General features: G+C 33.0%; 2 protein-coding genes across 2 annotated transcripts; one reads left to right on the forward strand and one right to left on the reverse strand.

Moving 5' to 3' along the window:
* Positions 1 to 10,605: 10,605 nt before the first annotated feature.
* LOC9308300 lies at positions 10,606 to 11,444 on the reverse strand. The gene has a single exon (XM_021023354.1). The coding sequence runs from the start codon at positions 11,061 to 11,063 to the stop codon at positions 10,797 to 10,799; it is 267 nt and encodes an 88-aa protein (XP_020879013.1). The 5' UTR covers positions 11,064 to 11,444; the 3' UTR covers positions 10,606 to 10,796.
* Positions 11,445 to 17,133: 5,689 nt separating this feature from the next.
* LOC110227158 lies at positions 17,134 to 19,652 on the forward strand. The gene is made up of 2 exons (XM_021020526.1): positions 17,134 to 17,832; positions 19,302 to 19,652. The coding sequence occupies exons 1-2, from the start codon at positions 17,134 to 17,136 to the stop codon at positions 19,650 to 19,652; spliced, it is 1,050 nt and encodes a 349-aa protein (XP_020876185.1).
* The last annotated feature ends 4,691 nt before the right edge of the window (positions 19,653 to 24,343 follow it).

Below are 24,343 nucleotides of genomic sequence, written 5' to 3' on the forward strand. Positions count from 1 at the left end.
CCAATGAAAAAACAATCTACATAATCTAAATCGTCAAAACCAATAAAAAAAAAGTAATTAATTTTGTATTGAAAATTAAAAACATCATCTATTTAAGAACAAAATTAGAAGCTTAAAACATCACTTATAAAATAAGGGAGGGAGTAACATTGAGCTAATTGAGGTCAACTAAACGTAAATAATAACTTATTCACAAGAAACAATATGTCAAAGAAACAAAGTTCATAACCTTACTTGTTTTGACTAAATAAGTCATCAATTTGGTATTGATTTTTGCCAACGGTAGTCAAACTTAACACTCCTTTAAATTAAAATTTGAATAATACTGAAACTATTTCAACCAAGTAAAGGTACATAAGAATTAAGACTGATGCGCCAAAACAAATAAGTTGAAATTATTTTCGCCAGTAAAAATTAAAAAATGAAATTTTTATTGTTCAAAACGTGTAATTTTTTTTGAATTTTTCCCATTTAACTAAGGTTTTTTTTTGTTACTATAAATAATTCTATTTTGGAATTATAGAAAGGAACGACTTTGTGGTTAATAATCATATAATGTTAATGATAATTTACTGTAATTTTTGTTTCTGAGTTTCAGCTATTTTCAATCAATTTATTTTCTTTAATTACATTTGTTTTAAAAGTACTATAATTTTCTAACCAGAATAAATATTTGTATTAGCTACATACGCATTCATATAATTTATAAATACAAAAGATAAGATTTAATCATGCATATGGTGCATATAGGAGTGTTAAAGTGGATTTAAATCTATGGGTTAACCCAATCCAACTACAACCCATGAATCCATTGAGCTGGAAATTTGAGTCTTAATGAGTTAATGAGTCAAAATAGTTATGAGTTTTATAAGTTGGGTTGTAATGAGTTGGGTTAAAATGAGTTGATGAGTTCACAAAAGAACGAACGATCACAAATTAATCTATTTTGAAAACCAAACCAAACCGAGCATAATCTCAATTTATTGTGTATACTGAATATAATGATGATGATGATTATTGTAACACATGTCCCGCTATACAGGTCAAGATAGCATGTTATTCATCCGATCTTGCCAAAACGTTTTCTTTAAACTTCATACACGAGCAAAACATTGCACACAACTCCTGAAGCTTACTCACCTAAGGAAAAAAAAAAAAAAAAGGGTGAGCAAAAAATACTCAGTGAGGGGAATCAACTCTGCTCACTGAAACATATAACACTTTCTAAAGCTATACAACCATCATCATAACATATAAACTTAGACACAACAATCAACCTACAATGCTTTAACTTCTAACATCACATTCATAACAACTATCTTATCCATACTAACACACACATACGTATCGTTAGGTCCAGTCATCCTCGTGACGACTAGAACCTCGTGAGTGGAGGCTGGCCCTCGTGGCTCAGACACTCTCATGCCATCCGGGCTCGTCAGCCTTTCTTGACCAACATGTAACCCGTCGGCCCATCACTGTCCACACTACTAGGGAGACCATGGCCCATAGCTCGATAATCTCCAGTCATACATACATCATACATACATACTCATACTTAACATAACATACATAACATCACATTATCAAACATCATACAAATACATATCAAACTCAACAATCATCAAGTCATAATTTCAGATAATCTTATCATATACAATTAGATCTAAGCCTACACATCATGCGTCAAGGAACATAACAAAAGAAAATGATATTATGCTTCGCAAATACCACCCTCACCTTGGCTTATGGAAGATAAAGACTCACTTCTCCTTTCTATTCATTTTAAAAATTGCTAGCTTGCCTTGAACGTCATAATATTGACTTCCAACTTGGTTTTCCATAAACCAAGACATAATTCCATGATTCCTAAAGCTCCTGCAAAGTTACAACTCAAACCGAGCTCATTTACCCAACCAACAATACAAACTCGTCATAATTTACTCCACACAAAACTGTCTCGGAAACATATGCATAAGTCAAGAACTAACCGTTATATACCACCGTTGATTATCTAGCCAGTAGTACCATGAAGCTCTCCGCCAAATTTCGTCCCGATCGGACATCTTTTCGACCTCCAAACATTGCCATCAATAACCCATCTCGGAACTGTTTTCTGGTTCATACTTAACACAGATTTGAACAGTTTCTGCAGTTACTTGTACAAGAAGAAACACTCATAACTTCTTGAATATAACTCTGATTCAAACTCCGTCAGTTGCTGGGGATTCATGGCATTGAGACTTGAGAGCTTTCCATAGACGTCTTACTCGTCATCTGATTCACTATGGGAATTGTCCCTTCAAACCACCCTCTTGAAACTGTTCTTCCTCCTTCCTCTTTTCCCTTCTTCTTCTTTCTTTTTCTTCCCTTCAACTGATCTCAATACCACCATCTCTGATTGGCTACGAAATAGACTCATCAGTGCTTTGCCATCATTTTGAAATGATCTCATCTGTCATCTCCATTGCCATTGGTTCCGGTGATGAACGGTTAAAGATCTGTGACGTCTCCTCCATCTCCGCTTCCATTTTCTCCGTCACAACCAATCTCTTCCCATCCTTCTCTTCTTCTCCAACCAAGGCAACGTGGTCGTTGGGAAAACACAACAAGATCAGTGGTGGAAGAGACACGAACAAGACGATGACGGCGATAGCAAAGGCTCACGACAATTCTTTCTCTTTATTTTTTTCTCTCGGCAAAAACGGCTAGGTTTTACTTATCTTAACAGAGAAAGAGATGCTTATATATTTACATATACATGTGCCAACAATGACTAAGCTTTGACGTTTTTGTGGCTTACCAATCAGATGGGCGTAATCCAGATGTCAAAACAAAAAGGCCCACAATTGTGGGAGAGAAGTGTTACAATAATGATGATGATGATGATGATGATTATTATGATGATGATGATGATGATGATGATGGTAGTATGATAATTATTAATTATTTTATGGATCAACTTATTTAAACATTAATATTAGGACATAATGTCACACATCGGAAGTTGGAAGGGATCCTAAGTAATATATAAGGGATATGAATATGGTATCAGAGCCCGATCCACACATGTCCAACCCGATCCGACCCAAAGATGGTCCAATCATCGACAAGGCCCAAAATTGATGCCGTCGATCTAAGCCCGAACATTCCAAGATTAATGGCCAAAGAGCCATCATCTCGAGGGGGCGTATTAGGACATAATGTCCCACATCGGAAGTTGGAAGGGATATGGGCCACTCCACTCATTGCCAATTGGTTTTGAGTTGGAAGCCCATATTCTAATAATTAATCCATTAACTTTATATGTTATGGGTTGTTCGAGAGCATTTTCTAAATGAGTTGAGTTTACTCATCATCCATTAAGTACCAAATCCATTTCAATATAAGTTGGTTTAGCCATTTTGACACCCTTATTAGTTATAATTAAGAGATCATATTTTTTCATTTTTTGTTGTTAACTAAAAAGTTCTGAATCGACCATCTATTGAACTATTGCAAGTTGTGTGGTAGTGTGCATCCATGATTATATTGGATGGCTATGAGAATGTCTTTCGAGTGTGGAAGTCATGATAACCTGAAATGTTATGACCACATACCAGAATTTAGTAAGAACAAGCATATTACAAATATGGTCTTACTAGACACTTGTCCGACTTTTAAGTTAAAGCCCATGAAACAAAGGATTTAGGTAGTAGGTAACTATAAAACAATTTAGGAGCATCATCTTCAAACAGGCTATTGTGGGAGAGATGGGTAAGTCCTCATATTTCCCTTAAGTAAGAGGTGATTAGTTCAAGTCTTTACTTTACAGTTTTCTGCAAATTTTGTTTTCAACTGGTTTATAATGGGGCAAAAAGAATTTTTTTTGTTTTAGGCAGCAAATTAAGTCGGACCTCCATTGATTGGACACTTCGTGATTTTAGCATTTTAACCCTAAAAACTACTACAAATGCACATGCAATCACAACAATGTTTGGGGATCAAATCCACGCACATAAACTATTAGACACGCACTACAAATCTTTATGATTTGAATTAAGGTAAAACAAAATATTGTATATGGTTTTTGTTGCGTGGTGAATATTATGGACGAGTATTATAAGTAAAATAAATTAAAAATCAAGGCTAAATTAACATGTACATTTATCATCAGAGAAATCTCCATGTACCATGAATTAACTAAACCAGAATTTATCAATAGGGAATTGTAAGAACTCATTCAGAAATCAAACCGATAAACAAGCCTAATCTAGTGTCAGTGTCATAGTGTCAGTGTAGTATTAGCCTACACTCTCGTTTGGATTTCATGAAATTATTTACTTATAAACATTTTAGTTTGATAGGTTTACAAAACTTTCTAAACAATGCTTTTGTTGGCTAGGATGTTTTGCTCATCGATATTTTTCCAACAATTAATCTACCACTTATACTGCATTAGGTGATCAACAATAGAAATATTACTCTTAAGATGATTCCCAAATCAAATAATTCTAAACTAATGATTCATGAAATCTTTTTTGAATCCCTAAAATCCAATTATGAAACTACTCATAATTGGTGCAAAAAATTTAAAATAAGTATAAAGAATAATGCATAAATAAATCGACAATATTAAAAACGAGTGTTTGGAAATCTTATCTAAATATTAGAACATGAAATGGTCTTCTTTGAAACTCAACAACGAAACTAAGAAAAGTTATTGAATTGTACGTCTAAAGTTGTTGAAAACAAAATATTATAGGCCTATATCTTTAACTAGAGTCGGTAGTTTGGCAGAGTCCCAACCGGATTAGGAAAACTTTCTCTTTTTTCTAACACTCAACTAGTCCCTGTGAAGGAGTTGGGACCGGTCTGTTGGATTCAGTCTATTTGGATGAGACTTCAGGAGGAGTGACGCGTCTGGTGCAAAGGAACTGGTTTTGGTGTACTAGTCCGGTCTTGAAAGGTGCTTCTCTTCCCGGACGCGTTCTTATTAGGCGAACCGGCCTTTGGGACCGGCCTTATGGCTTGAATGGGAGGCTTGGTGAAGGATTGAGTGTTCCGAGATGGGTGCTCTTGGAATTCGTCTGCTCAGAGTCTGAAGTTTGAAGAGTGGACCAGTCTAGCCTGAAAATTCATAGACCGGTATAATGTCTTGTTCGAGAAACTATCTTTTACCATTTGACTTAAGTTTTCGTCATTTCGCATGTTTAACCTGAAAAGACTCTGGATACTAAAAATATCTTAAGAAATGAAACCGAATAAAAACAATAAGATAAACACAAATGCTCGGTTAAAAATTAAACCTTGATTATGTTGGATTGGATGGCTATGAGAATGTGTTTCGGGTTTAGACGAAACCGATCTTTGGGACCGGCCTTATGGCTTGGTGAAGGATGGTCTGCTCAGACGGGTCTGAAGTTTTGAAGAGTGGACCAGTCTAGCCTGATATTTAATGGACCGGTAAAATTTCTTGTTCGAGAAACTTTATCTTTTTACCATTTGACCCAATTTTTGCATCATTTTCACATGTTAAACCTGAAAAGACTCTAGATAGTAAAAGTATCTTGAGATAAAACCGAATAAAACACTACAAACTCGGTTAAAAATTAAACCTTGATTTATAACTTCACTTGCGATTTCATATTTTTCTGTTTTACACAATTATTCTTAGTTGCATTGATCTAAACTAATTTTCCATATCTAAAATAAACTGCAGAAGGTTTCTAACCAAAATCAAAGCTCTTAAACGGAGGATTTGAATTCGTTAATTGCATGTATCATCATCTTCTTCCTTTTATTTTCGTTTTGTATTTCTAGGTTTGATTATCAAAAATCACATGTTAGTCTTTTAAAAAAAAAAAAAAAAAAAAACATGTTAGTCTTTAACCAAAATAACATCATCACGTATGTTAATATCACAAAGATCTTTCAATTCGACGATTGAGTGAAGAAGTGATCACGTGAATGAGATCTTTCAAACACCAATTTCAACCAAGATTTTGGTCTTCTTTTTGCTTTTACAATGTGCGATAGAACTTTTTATTCCGATCCTTTATTCATCTAATTATTAAATTCCTATGATTTGGTAAATTAAATAGAAGACAAAAAAAAAAAAAAAAGGAAGAGGGCTTTTAGATGGTTGGTTCTAATACGAAAGACACGAAGGAAGTCATGTCTTGTCCATTTTGACAGAAAGCGTTTCAAAGCCAAATTGATGGGCTTGATTTGATTTTTAAATCATGAATCTGTTACTTCAGAACAATTTATATACAATTATTATAGCCTACTTATACTCTAGCTTGTCTTTTGTTTCTTGTAGGTCTAAGCATAAATAAACCCTACCGAAGAATCTTTAGACCAAATCATGAAACAAGAGATAGCACTATTCTTGGATGATTATATATGTGTCCTGGTTCAAAAAATGTGATGTGTGTCGAACGGATTGTCAATAGCGTAGATCGAGAAATTACATTACTGTTTGGGTTTGTTATTGAATCGAACACGTAAAAAAAAAGAATGCTAAAACGAATAATTATCGCATCTTCAACAAATATCTATAGAAACTATACTTCTTGAAATTTGCTAACCTTTATTTTCTTGTATTTATGTGAAACTCTTTACTTTCAAATTCATTTTAAAAAACAATAAAATATAAAAAATTTTAAAAAAATTTAACGTAACAATGAAGTAAATGGAAAATAAGAATCTAACAATGAGGTAACATAACATATCACTTTTCAACAATTTTATTTGCTTTCAACTCTTATAAGACGCGTGATTTTTTTGTAACATGTTATTTTGCTATGTGTACGTCTAATTTATCAAAGAAGGTTTACACGATTTAAGTTTTGTCACTAACCTATATGCGGATTGGCGAATGCATACGTATTTCCACCATTATATAAGCGTCTAATTCATTAGTTTTGAGCTTCTAGATATTATTCATCATGCTATATATACACATATAATAACACTAAATTTTACATTCAACATACATTATACAGTTTTACCTAAATATAAACTCAAGAATAATTAAAAGTTTAAAAAGTATTTAATATACTTTTTATATCATTTGTTTTAATCTTCTTTCTTGTCATCTACCTAATTAACTCGATCGTAAAAAAACGAACAAATGCATCCCTAACATTGACTTACCAGTGGACTGACTATGAAATTTCATCAATTATTACATGGTCCTTGCTAAATGAAGTTATAGCAAATTTCCAATATACTGATTGATATGTCGTCTTGACGAAACAATATTGGGTAGTGTTAAAAGGTTAGTTCCATCGATACTCCACTTTGATAACAAATAACAATTTGCCATTTGAATTAGATCCAGCGCAAGAATACTTGTTATGGGTCAAAAACTAATTATTCAATAAAGTTAAGCACCATATTCTAAATATCATGTACTAGAGTCTCTAGACATTGACACTTTCGCTATGTATCAGACAAAAAATCTAGGCATTACGAATATCTCTATTTAAAAGCGAATCTTAGATTGTCTTTCAAATCTAAAACAAATCAAAACCATCCATAGCTAGACACAAAAACATGAATCTCTATTTTGTCGACTTGATCGTATGTAATTTGGGAACTAACCCAAATGAAAAAGAAAAGCAAGTGATTGTGAGTTTTGTTGCTTTTTTTTTTTTCAAGTCTGGATTTATTATTTATTGCAAATTATGAGAACTGTTGTATAGATGTTTATACAACGGATAATTCTTTTCGACTCTTATTAGATCTACGACAGACTACACTTCCTCCTTCATGCTCTTGACGAATATTTTTAATGATCCACGACCTGACGACACTTCCCTCTCTGCGTAGAATCCTGGCAAACGGCTATAATTGTATATCATTGGAGATTTCTTGCACACTTGCCTCCATTAATCTGCAAATTTATTAATACATCGCACTATCTGGGACTCGAACCCCAGACATCTTGGTATAGAAGTATTAATTAACATTTGGTCAACCAATGGGCCAAAGGGGTTTCTACAAATTTTGTTGCTTTGTTTATAATTTTTCGTTATAACCATAAAACTTTTAGTATATGATTTTTGAATACAAGACCAATTCGAAAGATTCAATGGATCCGCAAAACACAACATGTTATTTTCCTCAAATATAATACTTATGTTTGAATGTGTTACCCAAATTTTAAAACATTATATATGGATTTTTTTTTTTTTTTGTTACTGGATCGGCAAAGCCCGATCTAAAATTTAATCTCTACTAGGTAACACGACCTAGTAGAGAACTACGATGGACCGTTAACCACTTGATTAAAATCACTTCCCACGTTAAATATGGACTCTAGAAAGATGATTTTATTTTTTAGTAAAATAAAATACTGCTTTCATTGTAAATTAATTATTGTTTTATCATTGTTTGTTTGTTTCAAAATAAATGTCATTTTGAATTTTAACATAAAATTTGCATAAGATAAATAATTTAACTAAAAACAATACAAAATAGAATAAAATGCCAAAATTCAACTTATTGAAATTATTACAACGACACTTAATATAAAACGGATAGAATATTTTTCATATATAATTTCGAATATTGTGATATTATCTTTCTCACTGACTTGTCAATTAATTTTTCCCAATTTAAGTGAATCTCTTTCATTTGTTAAGACTGGGAAACTAATAAGAATCAAACCCATAAAAAAAGTTATTAAGTTTAAGATGTGACTGTAATTACTACTTAATATTCTTCTCGGTTTACATGTGGTCTTCCATCATCTAGCATAGTGCGGTTGTTGGTCTAATCAACAGATCAAGTAAAACTTAGCTTTACTTCTTTGTTAGGAGAATCGTGCATTATTCTCTTTACTATGAAAATATCAATTTTATTGTTTCAGCTCCATCATTTTTATGTGTAAATTTATAATTTAATTATATTGCGGCAAAATCCGTTGCTCGATATAGAAGGTTTTTTTTTTCGTTCACCCAACTCGAGAAATAGGTTAACTTTGGTTTTTTTTCGGTTTAGAAAACACCGGACTTTTATGTGACCGATTGGCTGATCTAAAATTTTTTTTTTGAGCCGGTTCGATAATACAATATCTGGTTGGCCTCAAAATATATAATACAGTTTGTCACTTTAGTAATAAATTCGGACTATTTTCCATTTGTCATTTTGTTCACTAAGTTTTGTATACCTAAATAATATATACTTGGTTTTGGCCAATCAATATTATTTTAAAAATTTTAGGTTGAACAGAACTAAATTATTGTTGAACAATACCATACCCGACCTGGTGACCTGGTTGGTAGATTTGACCGACGTAATTGAGTAAAAAATAGATGGTTCTCATCGCCCAGGCAAAGCAAATATTCATAAATATCAAATTAATTAGTCAATTGACATAGAGATATTTTGGCTATAAACGAATTATTCAACGGCAAAGATACTGCAGCTCTAATGTCTTTTTATTATTCCTTTGTTACTTTTAGTAAAATAGAAAGTTGGGGCTAATATTATTGGGGCTAACCATTCACTCTCAAGAAAAGGTAATCAAGATATGTACCACGAGTCCACGACCATAAAACTACTGTTTTAATTTAACTGGTTTGTGTGTGAGTGTGTGTATGTGTGTATCTTTTTATATAACGATATGATTTGTGTTTGATGAATTTATAGGGTTTTTGTGTTTCTTTTTCTATTACAGAGAACTGGTTTGATGAATTTAGACCCCTATTATATATACTTTATTCAAGATCTATGCTGCATTGTTACTACATAAATATTTTTTTTTTTTATCAATTCATAATTCTTTTTTTTCTTTCACACGTTACTGTCTAAAACAAATTATAACAAGTTACGGTAATTCTGTTACTGTAAAAAACAATCGAACTAATAATAATTTCTTCGGATTGCGTCTTATATTATATACTACTAAGATAATATCTCTTTTTAAGTGTGTACTATTATTAAATTTAAAAAATGGTAAAACAAAAGAATAGTTGCATAACAATAATTGTCAAAAAAAAAAAACAATAATTGGCAAAGGAAGGTGAGAGGGAGGTAGAGAGAAAAGCTGAGGAATCAATGTACTCTAAGAAATGTACCTTTGTGTACAAACTACAATATATGTGGAAGCATAATATCATCCACATATTGTTCTAGATTCTACAGCTGGCTCCAAATCTTTGATCTTATTTAATTAATCTCAATATATATTATCATTTTTACTTGATATTTAATATAGTAAAAATGTAACAAAGTAAAAAAGAAAAGAAAAGACATATTGACTGCAAAAGTCCATAATTTTATTAGATTAAGGAGTTTCTGATTTTGTGATGGTTTGTAGTAGCTATAACTGTTTAACCAACGGAAAAGTATTGAGGAATTGTTAGTGCAAGCACTTACTAAGCTAGAGGTAGATACATGAATGATGAATCATTGTTTAGCGTAAGATCTTAATATTCACTAGCTAAACTAATCATACCAATGTTAATATATTAGTGCTTGAGATGTTGTTCTTGATCATATGTCATTTACTTAGGGATTCTTTGTTAGAGTATAGTAGAAATAATCATAAAATAATGTTCAACGTACATAAAATAGGTGAAAATCGCATATTATAAACTTTAAGCTGTCGAATTCATTTAAGATACTAATGTAGAGAATGATTTTAAACTACATATAAGACATTTTATAAACAAATCATCGTAAGGATAATCATTAACACAAACAAAAAAGCAAAGACATATACATAGAAACCAAACTAAATCATCCCCTAGGCCTTCTTTCATTCATCATCATCATGATCATGGTGATTAGGACGATGATGACTAGTCATGATGAGATTGACAAGGAGGGAGAGTTTGGCGTTCGGATTCAGAGACACGAGAGGCATGGAACTTGGCGATGAAGGCCGAAGCTTTACGGTCAATACCTGGCTCAGCCACCCAATAACGCTTGTCCTCGTCGCTGGCCCATGCCTTTCTTGTGTAAACGACATCGTCCCATGATGCATCAGCTTCAACTCTATGATGAGACGATCTTCTTGCTTTAAAGAAGCTAAAGAGCGAGAACTTCTTTCTGCTATGACCTCCCATGAGAGACAGGACAAGAACAGCAATTTAGATTAAAGGAAAAGAAATGTAAATTTTGTAAGGTTGTGTGTAATTAATTTGATGTGTTTATGAGATGGGTTTTGGGATGTATTTATAGGATGCTTGAGCCAAAACAGCCTTTTGTGGGGGTTCTTTTTTGGGTCCGGTTTGGTTCGAATCTTGGTTGGTCCTTTTTAGAAGTTATCAAACCGAAATAAAGTTTGGTTTCGTTAGTGTTATTTTGTTTACGTTGTCCCACATGCTTTTTTATATATCGCCTGTAATTATTTGTACCTATTTTTTTATGAGAATATGTTTATATAGTTAACAAAGTAGATATCTATAAATAACTTAGGTGAATGATTATTTTGGTGAACATGTCCAACCTCTCGTCACCTTCTCTCTATTTTCAAACTATTTGTTAATTGAATAATGGATATATATTTGTTTGTTTTTGTATTCTTAAATGTGTTCTTCATCTTCGTCCATCGTTTTGAATATACAACAGTTTTTTTTTAACTCTGACTATACAATAGTTAAAAAAAATTTTTAAAACAAACAAAAATTACTACATAAATATATATGTGCTTCTAAATGAAAACATTGCCGATCGAGCCATATATATTAACAACAACAAAAATGCCGAGTCATATAATGTTATAGAAAATGTAAAAATAACGTATAGGGTTTCATATATGTTATGTATAGCCTACTATACGTGTAATTAGGATATATTACGTACGTATAGTTTCACGTAACATTATGAATTCTAAGTTTGTCTAACACTACATGTTATATATGAAACTATAATACTATATGATTTCTGTTCCCCGAAAAACTACATAATACTACATGTTATATATGAGACTATATTTATTACAAACAAACGATGAGCACTATACAAATCTAATAATAATATCAATCCAAATAAATGTTTTAATGGATTGCGTCATTTAATCGTAACTGCTTTTGTAATATATATATATATATATATATATATATTTTTTAATAGTTTGAAAAATATCTTTTACGGTTGTATTTTCTTTGAAAGTTGTATCTGTTTATTTAAAGTTATGTCTTTTCACTATGTTTTTATTAGTGTTTTGCATCCCAACTTTTCGTTCTAATAGTTGTATTTTTAACAAAATATTGTGTATATTTAAACGTTCATATCTTTTTAACTCTACATATATTTTCTCTGTTTTTAATTAAAAAATTGGATATACTTATTATCCTCTATATATTAAAAGAGAGAGTTTGGTGCTTATATGTCAAGTCCACAATTATTTTCATTTTGTTACTTGATATATCTTGGATTTTACCGTTTTAGCCATGATATATGTGTCAGTTTTAGAGTCTTTTTATTGTTTCGAGTGCTTTTTGAGTCTTTTCAGATTTTTACACGTTCGAGACAAATTCGGAGATAATGAACCATTCTGGAGGTAAACGGGAGATTAAGAGCTGAATGAACAAATTCGGTATCAGACCAATACATGAGTGTCGATCGACACCCCCTAGTGTCGATCGACACCACACGAAGCCTAGCAAAAGTCTCGACGGTTTAGAGTTTTAAAACCCAAAGAATCAACCCAGAAGACTTCCCTATTTGTAACTTTAGTCTCTAAACGTTTTTAGAGACAATATAAATAGTTTTTAGGGTTTTATTTATCTTGTATCTTGTTTTTGGCTTTGTAATCCTCTGAGCTTGAACCCTTTAGAAGATAATTGGAGAGAGCTACTTTTAGAGATTTCAAAATCCTATAGAGAGAAGATTTATTCTAAACTCTTTTCATCTTTTGATTTATTATTTGTAATTTATTCAAACATGTTTTTTCGTTTCATTAATCATGTTTGAGTAATCACCCTGTTAGGTTTAGGGATTCTCATTAGGGATCTAAATGAATTTTGTAGATCGATTACCTGTTAGGATTAATCTTTAGAGTTCTTCACCTTAGGTTGTTTTTAATGCTAGTTCTAGAGTAGCTAACTAGAATCTGATCTTAGGATAATAGGTTAGATCCGAGAGGACGCCTGTTACTGGAACTATCTTAGATGGACAGAAATTACTAGATTCGGACAAGAGTTGGTCTAGGAATCTTTGTGAACATATCAAACCGGAATTTAGTGCTAGTCTAATTTTAGGAGTTTACAAACGAGAGTTGAAACTTCGTGCTATTAGGTTTAGTTAGTCAATTCAGGCTAGAGTTAGTTGACTCTAGCTTTGTGTTTTGATTCATGTTTATATCACTACAAGAAAACCTGCGTTTTGCAACTAAACTTTGCGACCAAACTTTTAGTCGCAAAATTGTGTGACTATTTTGTGACTATTTTGTGACTAATGTACGACTGTTTACCGACGAATTCAAACACAGTTGGAATTTAGTCGCTATTCGGCGACTAAAACAAATAATCGGTAATTAGTCGTTCATTAACGACGGTTGTACGTCCGATTGCAGACTAATTTGTTTCAGTCGCAAATAAGTCGCATCCGATTGCACATGTGCGACTGATTTGCGACTCAAAATTTGGTCTGAAAATATGGTCGCACTTTAGTTACGCTTTCGTTGCAAACTAGTTGGAAAAAGTTGGCTCTTTTGTTGAACCTATAACACTTTTATTGATGTTTTGCAATTTAGTAAAATATCTATATTACTTGAGTTTTGCAAAGTTTTTCAACCTTAAACTAATATATGTCCTCTATAACACTAATATGAGTGTTTGTGAGTGATATATATCAGCCTTTTGGATCAATATAATAGATAACAGTCACAAAACAGTCGCAAACGTGCCACCATTTTGTAACAAGTGTTCATTTAGCGACTATTTTGCGACTAATATTGCAACTATTGGCTGACCAATATTATGACTATTTTGGTACTAATTGTGAAATTTCTAAAAATTTTGCTAAGTGTTTGGTCGAACTTAGTAATAAGATTCATGCACATCAAGTGTTCGTTAAAATGTCCTAACCAATGACATCTACAGATCCATTTTAAAACCAAATTCAATTGATGAAAATACTACAAGACAATCTCATAAATATTACAAGTTCAAGTTGGAGTTGCTTAAAGTCTCATAAACAATATTACATTACAACATTACACAAACTAGAATTCTTATGCAAAGAAGACATAGTACACCATAGCCATGACCAAACCACCACACACAACCATATTTTTGAAGCTTCGTAACTCTTGTACCTCTTTCTCACACAAACTGACGACATCTTTGAGATATACAATCTCTTTCTCACATCTTTGTGCCCTTTCTTTGATAGCTTCAAGCTCATGTAATCCTTTTGCTAAGCTTCCCACATCTCCTTCTATCTTCTCAACCACACTTTCAACCATTTCCATCTCTTCGACCATGGATATGTCGGTCCACTTAAACAAATGATGCTTATTCTGCAACAAAAATACACTCATGAGGACAATTTGCATATGTTCATACAACTTGAGAGCATATTATAACCAAAAAGATCACATTTTTACAACGTACAACAAAACCTAAGCAGCTAGAGAATGTGAAACTAAGATCAACGTATACAAATTACGAAAGGTGAGAGATAAACCAATGTCTCGAAGCAAGATCGAAAGCTAAACGCAAATTCAAATCAAGAGAAGCTTTGTGTACCTTAAGATTCTATAACTTAAGAAAACATTACCTCACCAATATCTCGAAGCAAGATCGAAAGCTAAACGCAAATTCAAATCAATAGAAGCTTTGTGTACCTTAAGATTCTATAACTTAAGAAAACATTACCTCCTCTGATCCGTTTGGACAACAATGAAAGAGTCTCCCCGGATTTTAATTTCAAAGTGTTTGAAGTCTTAATCACAGAGAATTGACCACATTTACATTGTCTTGGGATCCCTCTTCCTCTCACAGAGAACCTATCGCTCACACCTTCACCAATCCGCAAGAAATTAAGTATCTATCAAAATCTACATAAAATCAAACCCACACCTTACATTCTCGATTACTGACCTGAAGAAGCTGATGAAGACATCGGGATCAACACTTATGAAGCTCAGCAGAAATTGGGATCTTTAGAACCCTAGCTTTTCCAAAATCCCCAATTCGATTTTATGTCGCAGAGTTGAAGAAGAAGAAGACTAAATGAGATGACTAAACGACGTCGTTTTACCCATTTGTCTTTCCTTTAAAATAAGTCGCAAAACGGTCGCACTTTTGCGACCGTTTTGCGACAAACGTATATTGAAACGTTTATTCTCCACCAATTATCTCTTAGTCGCTAACTAGTCGGTCATTTGCGACTAGCACCTGAAGATTTTGCGACTGTTTTGCGACTAGCACCTGAGATTGCGACTCATATGCGACTATTTGCCAACTCTCGATTTTTGTTTTCTCACTTTTCACATTTTAAATTTGCTTACATATAAAGTTAAATATTTCTACACTTATTTGATATTACTCATCAAGAAAATCTTAACCAAAGTCATAAATACTGATGTTTAGAAATAAAATATCAAAAACAAACAAATCTCTTTATGATATTACATTACTCATATGAGTAATGTTTAGGGATTTAGTAAAAACTCTACATTACTTGAGTTTTGCAAAGTTTTGTAACCTTAAACTAATATATGTCATCTATAAACCTAATATGAGTGTTATAGAGTGATATATGTCACCATTTTGGATCGAAATGTGTAGATTTCAAAATTTTTCCTTGTGACTAATAGATCACAGTCACACAACCGTCGCAAATTTGCCACCATTTTGGAAAGACTTGCATGTTTGCGACTATTTTGCGACACGTTTTGCAACTATTTACCGACCATAATTGCGACTATTTTGGTACTGACTGTAAAATTACCTGAGTTTTGCAAAGTTTTGTAACCTTAAACTAATATATGTCCTCTATAACCCTAATATGAGTGTTATAGAGTGACATATATAACCATTTTGGATTGAAATGTGTATACCTCTCCTTTTGCGTTGTGACTATAGATTACAGTCACACTCTAGTCGCAAAGTTGCCACTATGTTGGAACTGTTTACCATTAAGCGACTATATTGTGACCATGTTTGCGATTATTTGCCGACCATTATTGCGACTATTTAGGTATTAAATGTGAAATTTCTAAGATGTGTTTTAATATAAGTTATTTTTATTATGATGAATGAATTTTAATATAAGTTATTTTTATTTGTTTAATAAATGTTTAAAGATGTGTTTTGTAAGATATTCAAGCATGTGTGTTTTATTAAAAAAAAAAACAAACAAAAAATCAAAACATAGTCTCAGATTATATATATAAATATTTATACCATATTACCGATTAAGTATATTGGCAATTTGGTAATATACTTCCCTTAGGACTTATAGGACACCGGATCGAATCTACCCAACTTTTTTTCGTACATTTTAAAATAGTGGCAAATTTTGCGACTATTTTGCGACGATTGTTGCAACTATTTACCGACTAGCATTGCGACTATGTTGATACTGAATGTGACATTACCTGAGTTTTGCAAAGTTTTGTAACCTTAAACTAATATATGTTCTCTATAACCCTAATATCAGTGTTATAGAGTGACATATATAACCATTTTGGATTAAAATGTGTATACCTCTAATTTTGCGTTGTGACTAATAGATGACAGTCACACAACCGTCGCAAATTTGCCACTATTTTGGAACTGTTTACAATTTAGCGACTATTTTGTGACCATTTGTGCAACTCTTTGCCGACTATAATTGCGACTATTTAGGTACTAAATGTGAAATTTATAAGATTTTCGCTAAGTCTTTGGGCGGTTTAGATTCCCCCCAATTTTTTTGTGGTTGTCACTATTTTGCGACTAAAGAGCGACCGGTACTCTTAAATAATTAGGTAAAAACTTAATCGAACCCTCATTTCGACAAAATCCCCAAATCGCTTTAGGGTTCTCTCATTTCTCTCTTAATCGTCCGATCCACAAATCTCTTCGCCTAAACCACAAATCTATCTTTAATCTTCGATTCTCTCTTCAATCTCTCTTCAATCTTCAAATCTCTTCCCGATTCTCTCTCAAACCGCTTCCTAAACTTTTCTCAAATCTTCTTATGCCGCCTAAAGGTAAATCCTCTCAAGGCCGCGGAGGTGGCGCTAACACCAGACAAGTAGCCGCCGGAGGTGGCGCTAACACCAGACAAGTAGCCGCCGGAGGTGGCGTTACCACCAGAAAAGTGGCCGTTGGAGGTGGCCAAACCAGCAGACAAGAAGCCGCCGGAGATGGCCAAACCAGCAGACAAGAAGGCGCCGGAGGTGGCGCAACCACCAGACGAGTAGCCGCCGGAGGTGGCCATGCTCTACCACAAGAAGCTGCAGGAGGAGGCGAGACCAGCAGACCAGTAGCCTCTCGAGTCCGAACTTTCGTTGGTCACAGACCACCAGTCACTGCGAGTGGAGTCGGAACATCTTCTCACTCGTCGAACCCATCCTCAGCAAGTCAGTCTGCGACCCAATCTCAAGTGAGTCGTCCTTCACTTAATCCTCCTCTCTCTAGGCAGACTCCTCCTCTCCATAGACAGACTCCTCCTCCTCAGCCGCAGCATCAACCACCATCTCCTCAAACCCAGCCTCTACCGGAACATGATGCGAATCACCAAGTGCTACCTGAAGACGAAGACCTTGTAGAGGAAGAGATCGATGATGTAGGACAAGAAGATGACGAAGAAAACCCTAATCCTGGGGAAGACTACCAAGATATGCTGGATCGTTTGCTAGCTCTTCCAGGCCAAGAACATCTTCCTCGATTGTCTGTACACCCAATCCCAGACGTTGAAACATTCTGGTATTAACACTTTTATCCCTCTGTTTGTTTTGTTTGATGTGTGATGTTTGGTATTGCTAAAAGTTTTGGTCTGACATTTAACATTTGACTAGGGTTTGATCTATCATTTGCTAAAAGTTTCAAAAAGATACATGTTATTGCTTTGGTCTGACATTTGCATATATTAGCTTGTATATCATTGTTTGTTGTTGTAATCGTTGAGTCTCAGAAGTGTTGTCAAATACAGTATGAGACTTGGTCTCAGGAGTGTTGTTTCATATATTAGCTGTCAAATATCAGGAGTGTTTGCTCTATATAAAATCTGCTTTATATAGACTAATAGCCTCTTGTTATAACAGGTTTAACCGGCAAAAGGGGGTGCTGTCTCGAGCAATTTCTAGAATATTTAGGAGGAAGTTTGATGGGCCTTACTACAGCTGGAAGGTTACTCCAATCAACATACAAGAGAGATATTTCAGAACTTTTGCGGTAATGACATATATATATATATATATATATATATATATATATATATATATATATATATATATATAGCTTTCATTCTCTCTTATTGTAGTATATATAGTATGTTACTAACTTATTGTTTTGTGTTATGTAGCGGGAGTTTAATTGGGATACTGAGATTACTGCCCTTGTTAAACAAGGATTCTTGGTTATAACGCAGAAACGGATGAAAGGCATTGTCAGTCAAGTGAGAACGAAAGGTGTACAACCAACTTGGATTGGATTTACACTTTGGACTCAGATGCAGAACTTTTGGAAGACCGCTGATGCTATAGAGAGGAGTGAGAATGCTTCACAATGCAGAAATTCTGATCGTGGCGGACTTGGAGTGCACAAACACTTAGCCGGTCAGAAATCATTTATTCAAGTTCATCAAGAGATGGTAAGTTGTTTCAATCGCTCCAAATACTTTACTTTTACATAATTTCTACACATGATATTCTTTTTGTCTTTCATTTCAGGAGGAAGAGTTGGGGCGTCCAGTTTCATTAGGTGAAGTGTTTATGAGAACGCATACTAGAGCTGATGGCTCTTTTGATGATCAAAAGTCTGAACAAGTGGCTGAGGCATATAAGAAGACAGTTGAAGAGAGATTGGCTGAACTGGAAGAGGATGTTCAGGATGCTTCAGAGATTTCCTCTGAACATTCAATGCATCCTAGAGAACTCAGCATTGATGAAATGAATGATATCTTCCTTAAGGTAAGTCATTTCTGTCTTTAGTTTGCTTGGATTATATGATTGTATTTGTTTGCTTGGAGTATGATAGTCTTGTCTGCTGAGCATTGTTACTTTAATATCAATGATGATTCTTATTTGTCTTTTTCTGATTTGCTTTGTGGATTGTCTTTGTCAGACTTCTTTGCTACATTCTGGATCCTTCTTGTCTGAGCCTTCTTGTCTGATTTCACTGAATGTTTGTCTTTTTTTGCAGTGCACTCATATAGATGACCAAGGCAACCCTTATGGCCTTGGATTACTGGTGGAGACCCTACACAAGGGAAAAAGGAAGGAGAGTTACGCAAGCTCTTCTTCTACAGTGACAGTTGTTGAGCTTCAAGAGCAGCTGCGGCGCAAGATCTCTAATCAGGATGCTGAGAATGCAAGACGTGATGAGGAGCACCAGAAGTCTCAAGCTCGGATCGCAAGCTTGGAGAAGCTCATCCTTTTCATGAAAGACAAAGATCCAGACTTGGCAGCTTTTATATCAACCTCTCCACTCCTTGAACCAGAAGTGATCATACCACCCACCACTACAACAACCACCCTTCCAGCCACCACATGAGCTGCAGTCCAACCAGCAGGACACACCACTGGAACCACACCAACCTCTCCTCTATCCACCGCCTCAAATCAGGAAACTTGATTTTAGTTTCCTTTTCTCTGTGTATGTGAACTTATTTATGTTATGCTTTGATTAGGATTGTTTTTGAATGGTTTGGAATGGTACTTGATTAATATTCGGATGGTTTTTGAATGCATTTGCTTTTGAAATGGACAGGTTTCGGACTAATAAGATGTAACTATTTTGTGACCAAAAAGTTTCAGAAATTCGGACTAATTTGTGACCAGAACAATTAACAAATGTGACCCAACTGTGACTAAACAAATTTACAAATAACTCCAAATCTCGTATCAAAATGGTTACTAATTGAGGACTATTTTGTCACCATAATTAATGAGTCCTAAAATAGTCGCACCATATGCAACTCTTTTGCGACTACACTGTTACTAAAACATACACAGCTTGCGACTAAAGTGAGACTAAGTATTTGATCCAAGAACTCTAAACGGTCGCAAACAAGGCGCAAATTGATCCAAATATGTAAGGTTATTACAGTCGCAAATGAGTCGCTAACGTCCGTTCGTTGCTCTTTGGTCACACATTTGCAACGATATTCACCAGTCACAACTTAGTCGGTAATTTGCGACGATAAATTTATAGTCGCCAAATAGTCGCAAATTAGCGACTATAGTGATACACGGAAATTTTGCGACCGTTTTTTTGCGACCAATGGAAATAGTCGTTATTCAGTTGCAAAACCCTCTTTTGCGACCGTTTAGCGACTAATTTCACAGTCGCAAATGAAGTGTTTTCTTGTAGTGTATTGACTAAATAAAGTATATGATCTAGGAAAGAAAAGAAAAACTCAAAACCAATAAAATTACAACATATCAAGTGCTTAGCTCACTAATGGCTATTATTTAGTTACCTGAAAACATATGATGGCTTGTTTAAATATCTCTTCTAAATTTATTGGCATTGTTGCCAAATAACTAAACAATAGCCACTACTATTTAGATTTTTTTGAGTATATGCAGACCCGGTCCGCCACCAATTCTCAAGAAACATAGGTATTGGCCTATTGGGCCTCCATAATTTTTTAGGTTTTTAGTATCAAAATTTGGCCCCAAAAAGATTTGTTATTGCAAAAAATAGACCATATTTTCTAAAATTTTCAGATTTAGTCTCAATTTTAAATTTGATCTATTTCTTATTGCAAAATAGGCTCCATTTTTATGAAATTTTAAGATTTGATCTCAAGTTTTAAATTTTTTCTATAAAATCTATTAAATAAAAAAAAAAATTATTGGGCACCATATTTCCTAGGGCCGGCACTAAGTATATATTTTATTTTCTATTGTCACTAATCATTTATATAACCTTTCTCTTATCCATAGGTCTATAAACTTAGAAAGACTCAAATGAAAACACAATTACACAATTTTATTCTAGATATAAAACATTTGTAAAGAGAAGGTGCAACATCAGTACTTAAAAAGCTAACAATGGAATTTGATAGAAAATGAATTCAGCATATTCTTTACTCATCTTCAATTGTTTATTGAAGACTCCCTCAAAAGCAAAATTGAATCGGGAGACATTATATATAACATTTTTCATAATTCAATTGTGTCACACCCAAAACACAAGTCACTAACAAAACAAACACACAAGTTTTTAATAGGGCCTCCGATAATAAATGTGCTTCAAGAGAAAACAAATACATGAAATTTTAATAGTGCCTCTTGTTAATAGTGAGAGTTGGTTGAACTAGTCTTGTATTCTGTTTGATTAAGTCGTAGTTATCTTTGTCTTTGGTTAAGTAAGTGGGTGATTGGTTGAGCTGTAGCTGTAATTTTTTTGCTGTAGCGTTTTTGCTGTATCTGTGTTGGCTGTAGCTGTAGAGTTTTTTTTCTGTAGGTATTTTAATAGTAAAGCATGATTGGTAAAGTTAGTTCAATATTATAGATTTATAATTTAAGTATATGAATTTTAAAAATTTGTAATATATTACATAAGATAACAGATGAAACATATAATAAATAGTAAGTTTCATATATTCAAAATACACTAAACAATTTTTGGTAAAAATATATATTAAAATATAAAATTTTATAAAAATGAAATGAAATATATATATATATATATATAATTAATATAATTTTCTGTCACTTTAGTAAAAGTATTGTAAATAGATTATTTTTTCTTATATTTAAATTATCATGTACACTACTATGCAGTAAAAAAGAAATAATTAAATATAGGAGAAGAAAAAATATTTACAGCTCTTAAAGCACACAAAATTATGCTGTAGAAATTTTAAGAGTTACAGCAAAAAAAACTAAAAAAAATTGTTTTGGGCTGTGAGATTTTTTAGGAAAGCTAAAACTTGATTGGTTTAATATTAGAACTTTAAGTTTTTTTTGAGCTGTACCATAAAGATACAGCCCAACCAATCACACCCTAAGTCCAAATGTTTAGGACATTAGTGGAGTTGAGTCAGTCGTGTAGTTCCTATTTTTTAGGTATTTCAGTTTCTTTTCTTTCGTCGATGTAAGACTATTCATAGCCAAGTTGGTTATTCAATGAAGTATCTCTTTCAGTCTAGCTTTTCACACCTCTGATGATAGCTGTGATTCCATAAGATAGTTTCGAGGTGAAGAAGCGCCCAGTAGGATACATCATCACCACCGAGGCCCGTGGCTATGTAGAGAAAATATAAACATTGGCCTACGACCCTTTCATTGAAAAAGTTATTAACTCTTTGAACTTTTGTTTTTATAATAATTGCAAACATAGTAGTTTAATGCTTTTGTTTATTAACACAGGATTTTAAAAATAAACGAGATTACGTTTTGAATTATTAATTATGAGTTATAATTTACAAACTAAATTATATGTTGTAAAAGAGTTAGTATAACTTATGATAATTAGTATTTTATAAACGTTATTTTATATGTATCCAAGTAGAGTTTGGTCTTGGGACAAATCCCAAATCCTTCCAAAAAAAATGTTGTATGTGTACCCGTAGATCGATTTCCCATTTGTAAAAGGACTATTCTTCAAAGTAGAGCTATTAACCCTCTTTAGTCTCAAAGATTATTAAAAATTATCTATATTTTATATGAGTTAATGATTTTTTTTAACACCGCCTCTGGTCTCCGTAACCTTGGGCACGGCTCTGTCACCACCTACAATATAGGGTTCATCTTTGGGAATCACTAATTACAATGGGAGCGCGATAGGGAACACATCTCGAACATCACACATAAAAGGATCACTAAAAATAAGAAAAAAAGTTCATAAACACTAAAAAAATAATATGAAAATTTTCATATTTTTATCTTTTTATTATGAACTTTTTCATATTTTAGTGATCTTTTTATGTATGTAAAAAGGTATACACATTGGCGGGGGTAGTAAAGAGGGAGGGGGGTCAATTGACCCCCATAACATTTATGATTTTTTTGTTTTTTTTAAGGTAAATGACAATAATTTATGGATATTTTAGTTTAATTTTTCCATAATGACCCCATGCCAACAATCAATTCCTTAATTTGACCCCTCACATGTTTATTTTTTATTTAGCATTAATTCATTTTTCATTTTTTGTTTTATATTTTTTCTAATATATGGCTACAAATCTCTAAAATTATGGTACATATTAATTTTTTAGATATATTCTATTTTTTTTCCTTAGTTTTTTTTAAAAATTGTTCTTAGAAATATTTTATTTAGTTTAAAATAAATGATTTAATATTAATATATAATTAAATAAAAAATAATTAATTATATATGATTCCTATAAACTAAAATTCTAGCTCCGCCACTGGGTATACAGCACTCAAATCGAATGGAGTTTTAGAGTAGTTTATTCACAAATAGTCAAAAACTTAAACCTCTAATTGAAAAAGCTAAAGATGCGAAGGCCTCTTGGTAAGTAACCCCCAAGATAATAAAGAGTTTTTTTATGGAGTTATCTAGATCTCTTATTTGTAAACTTAATTGAAAAGAATCCATAATGAAGATACTAATCCATAATGCTGATGCAAAAATCATCATGCACATCACACCTTGGACTTTCAGGTCGTCAAGGACAATCATTTTCAACACTAGAAATCAAGATTTTTTCGCAGCCGTAACAAGACTAAATTAAATAAGTTTTACTATGTTAGCAAATTTGAAAGAATCTTCAAATGCTTGATAGTTCTCGACGGATATGCGTGATGGTATTGATTTCTTGTAAGATCCATTTTTTGTCGGACGGTGAAGATTGAGTGATGTTGGGTGGAAGTTTGACTATGGAGTCGGTACGTACATGAGACTTCATACTTGTTCATTATTGGTAGTCAATTTCATAATGTTTTGATGTTCGATCTCTATTTACTACATATTTGACTTGCACTTGAAGTAGTATTAGACAATTACTTTTTTTTTTTATCAATGTGTAACTTAAGAAGTTAATATAGAGTTGCCAAAAATCATTGATAATACATATAACGACTTCACACAACGTAAATTATTTTTCCTCAAACGAAATGTTGTAATTATTTTTTCTCAAACGCAGTAATACAGTATGCAAATAACTTCTTTAGTAGTCTTATATTAAACGACTCAACAGAGCTATAATCCTTCCAAAATTAGATAATGAGGTTTTATTAATATCAAATAAACTATTTGGCATAACTAAA

This window comes from Arabidopsis lyrata (assembly GCF_000004255.2).
Source record: "Arabidopsis lyrata subsp. lyrata unplaced genomic scaffold ARALYscaffold_6, whole genome shotgun sequence".
Classification (NCBI taxonomy): Eukaryota; Viridiplantae; Streptophyta; class Magnoliopsida; order Brassicales; family Brassicaceae; genus Arabidopsis; species Arabidopsis lyrata.

Bases quoted from the DNA above. Each gene is read 5' to 3' on its own strand.
- LOC9308300 (XM_021023354.1), bottom strand. From the start codon at position 11,063: ATGGGAGGTCATAGCAGAAAGAAGTTCTCGCTCTTTAGCTTCTTTAAA.
- LOC110227158 (XM_021020526.1), top strand. From the start codon at position 17,134: ATGCCGCCTAAAGGTAAATCCTCTCAAGGCCGCGGAGGTGGCGCTAAC. The intron at 17,833-19,301 runs GTACACCCAATC...CTTTTTTTGCAG, and splicing joins AACATCTTCCTCGATTGTCT to TGCACTCATATAGATGACCA.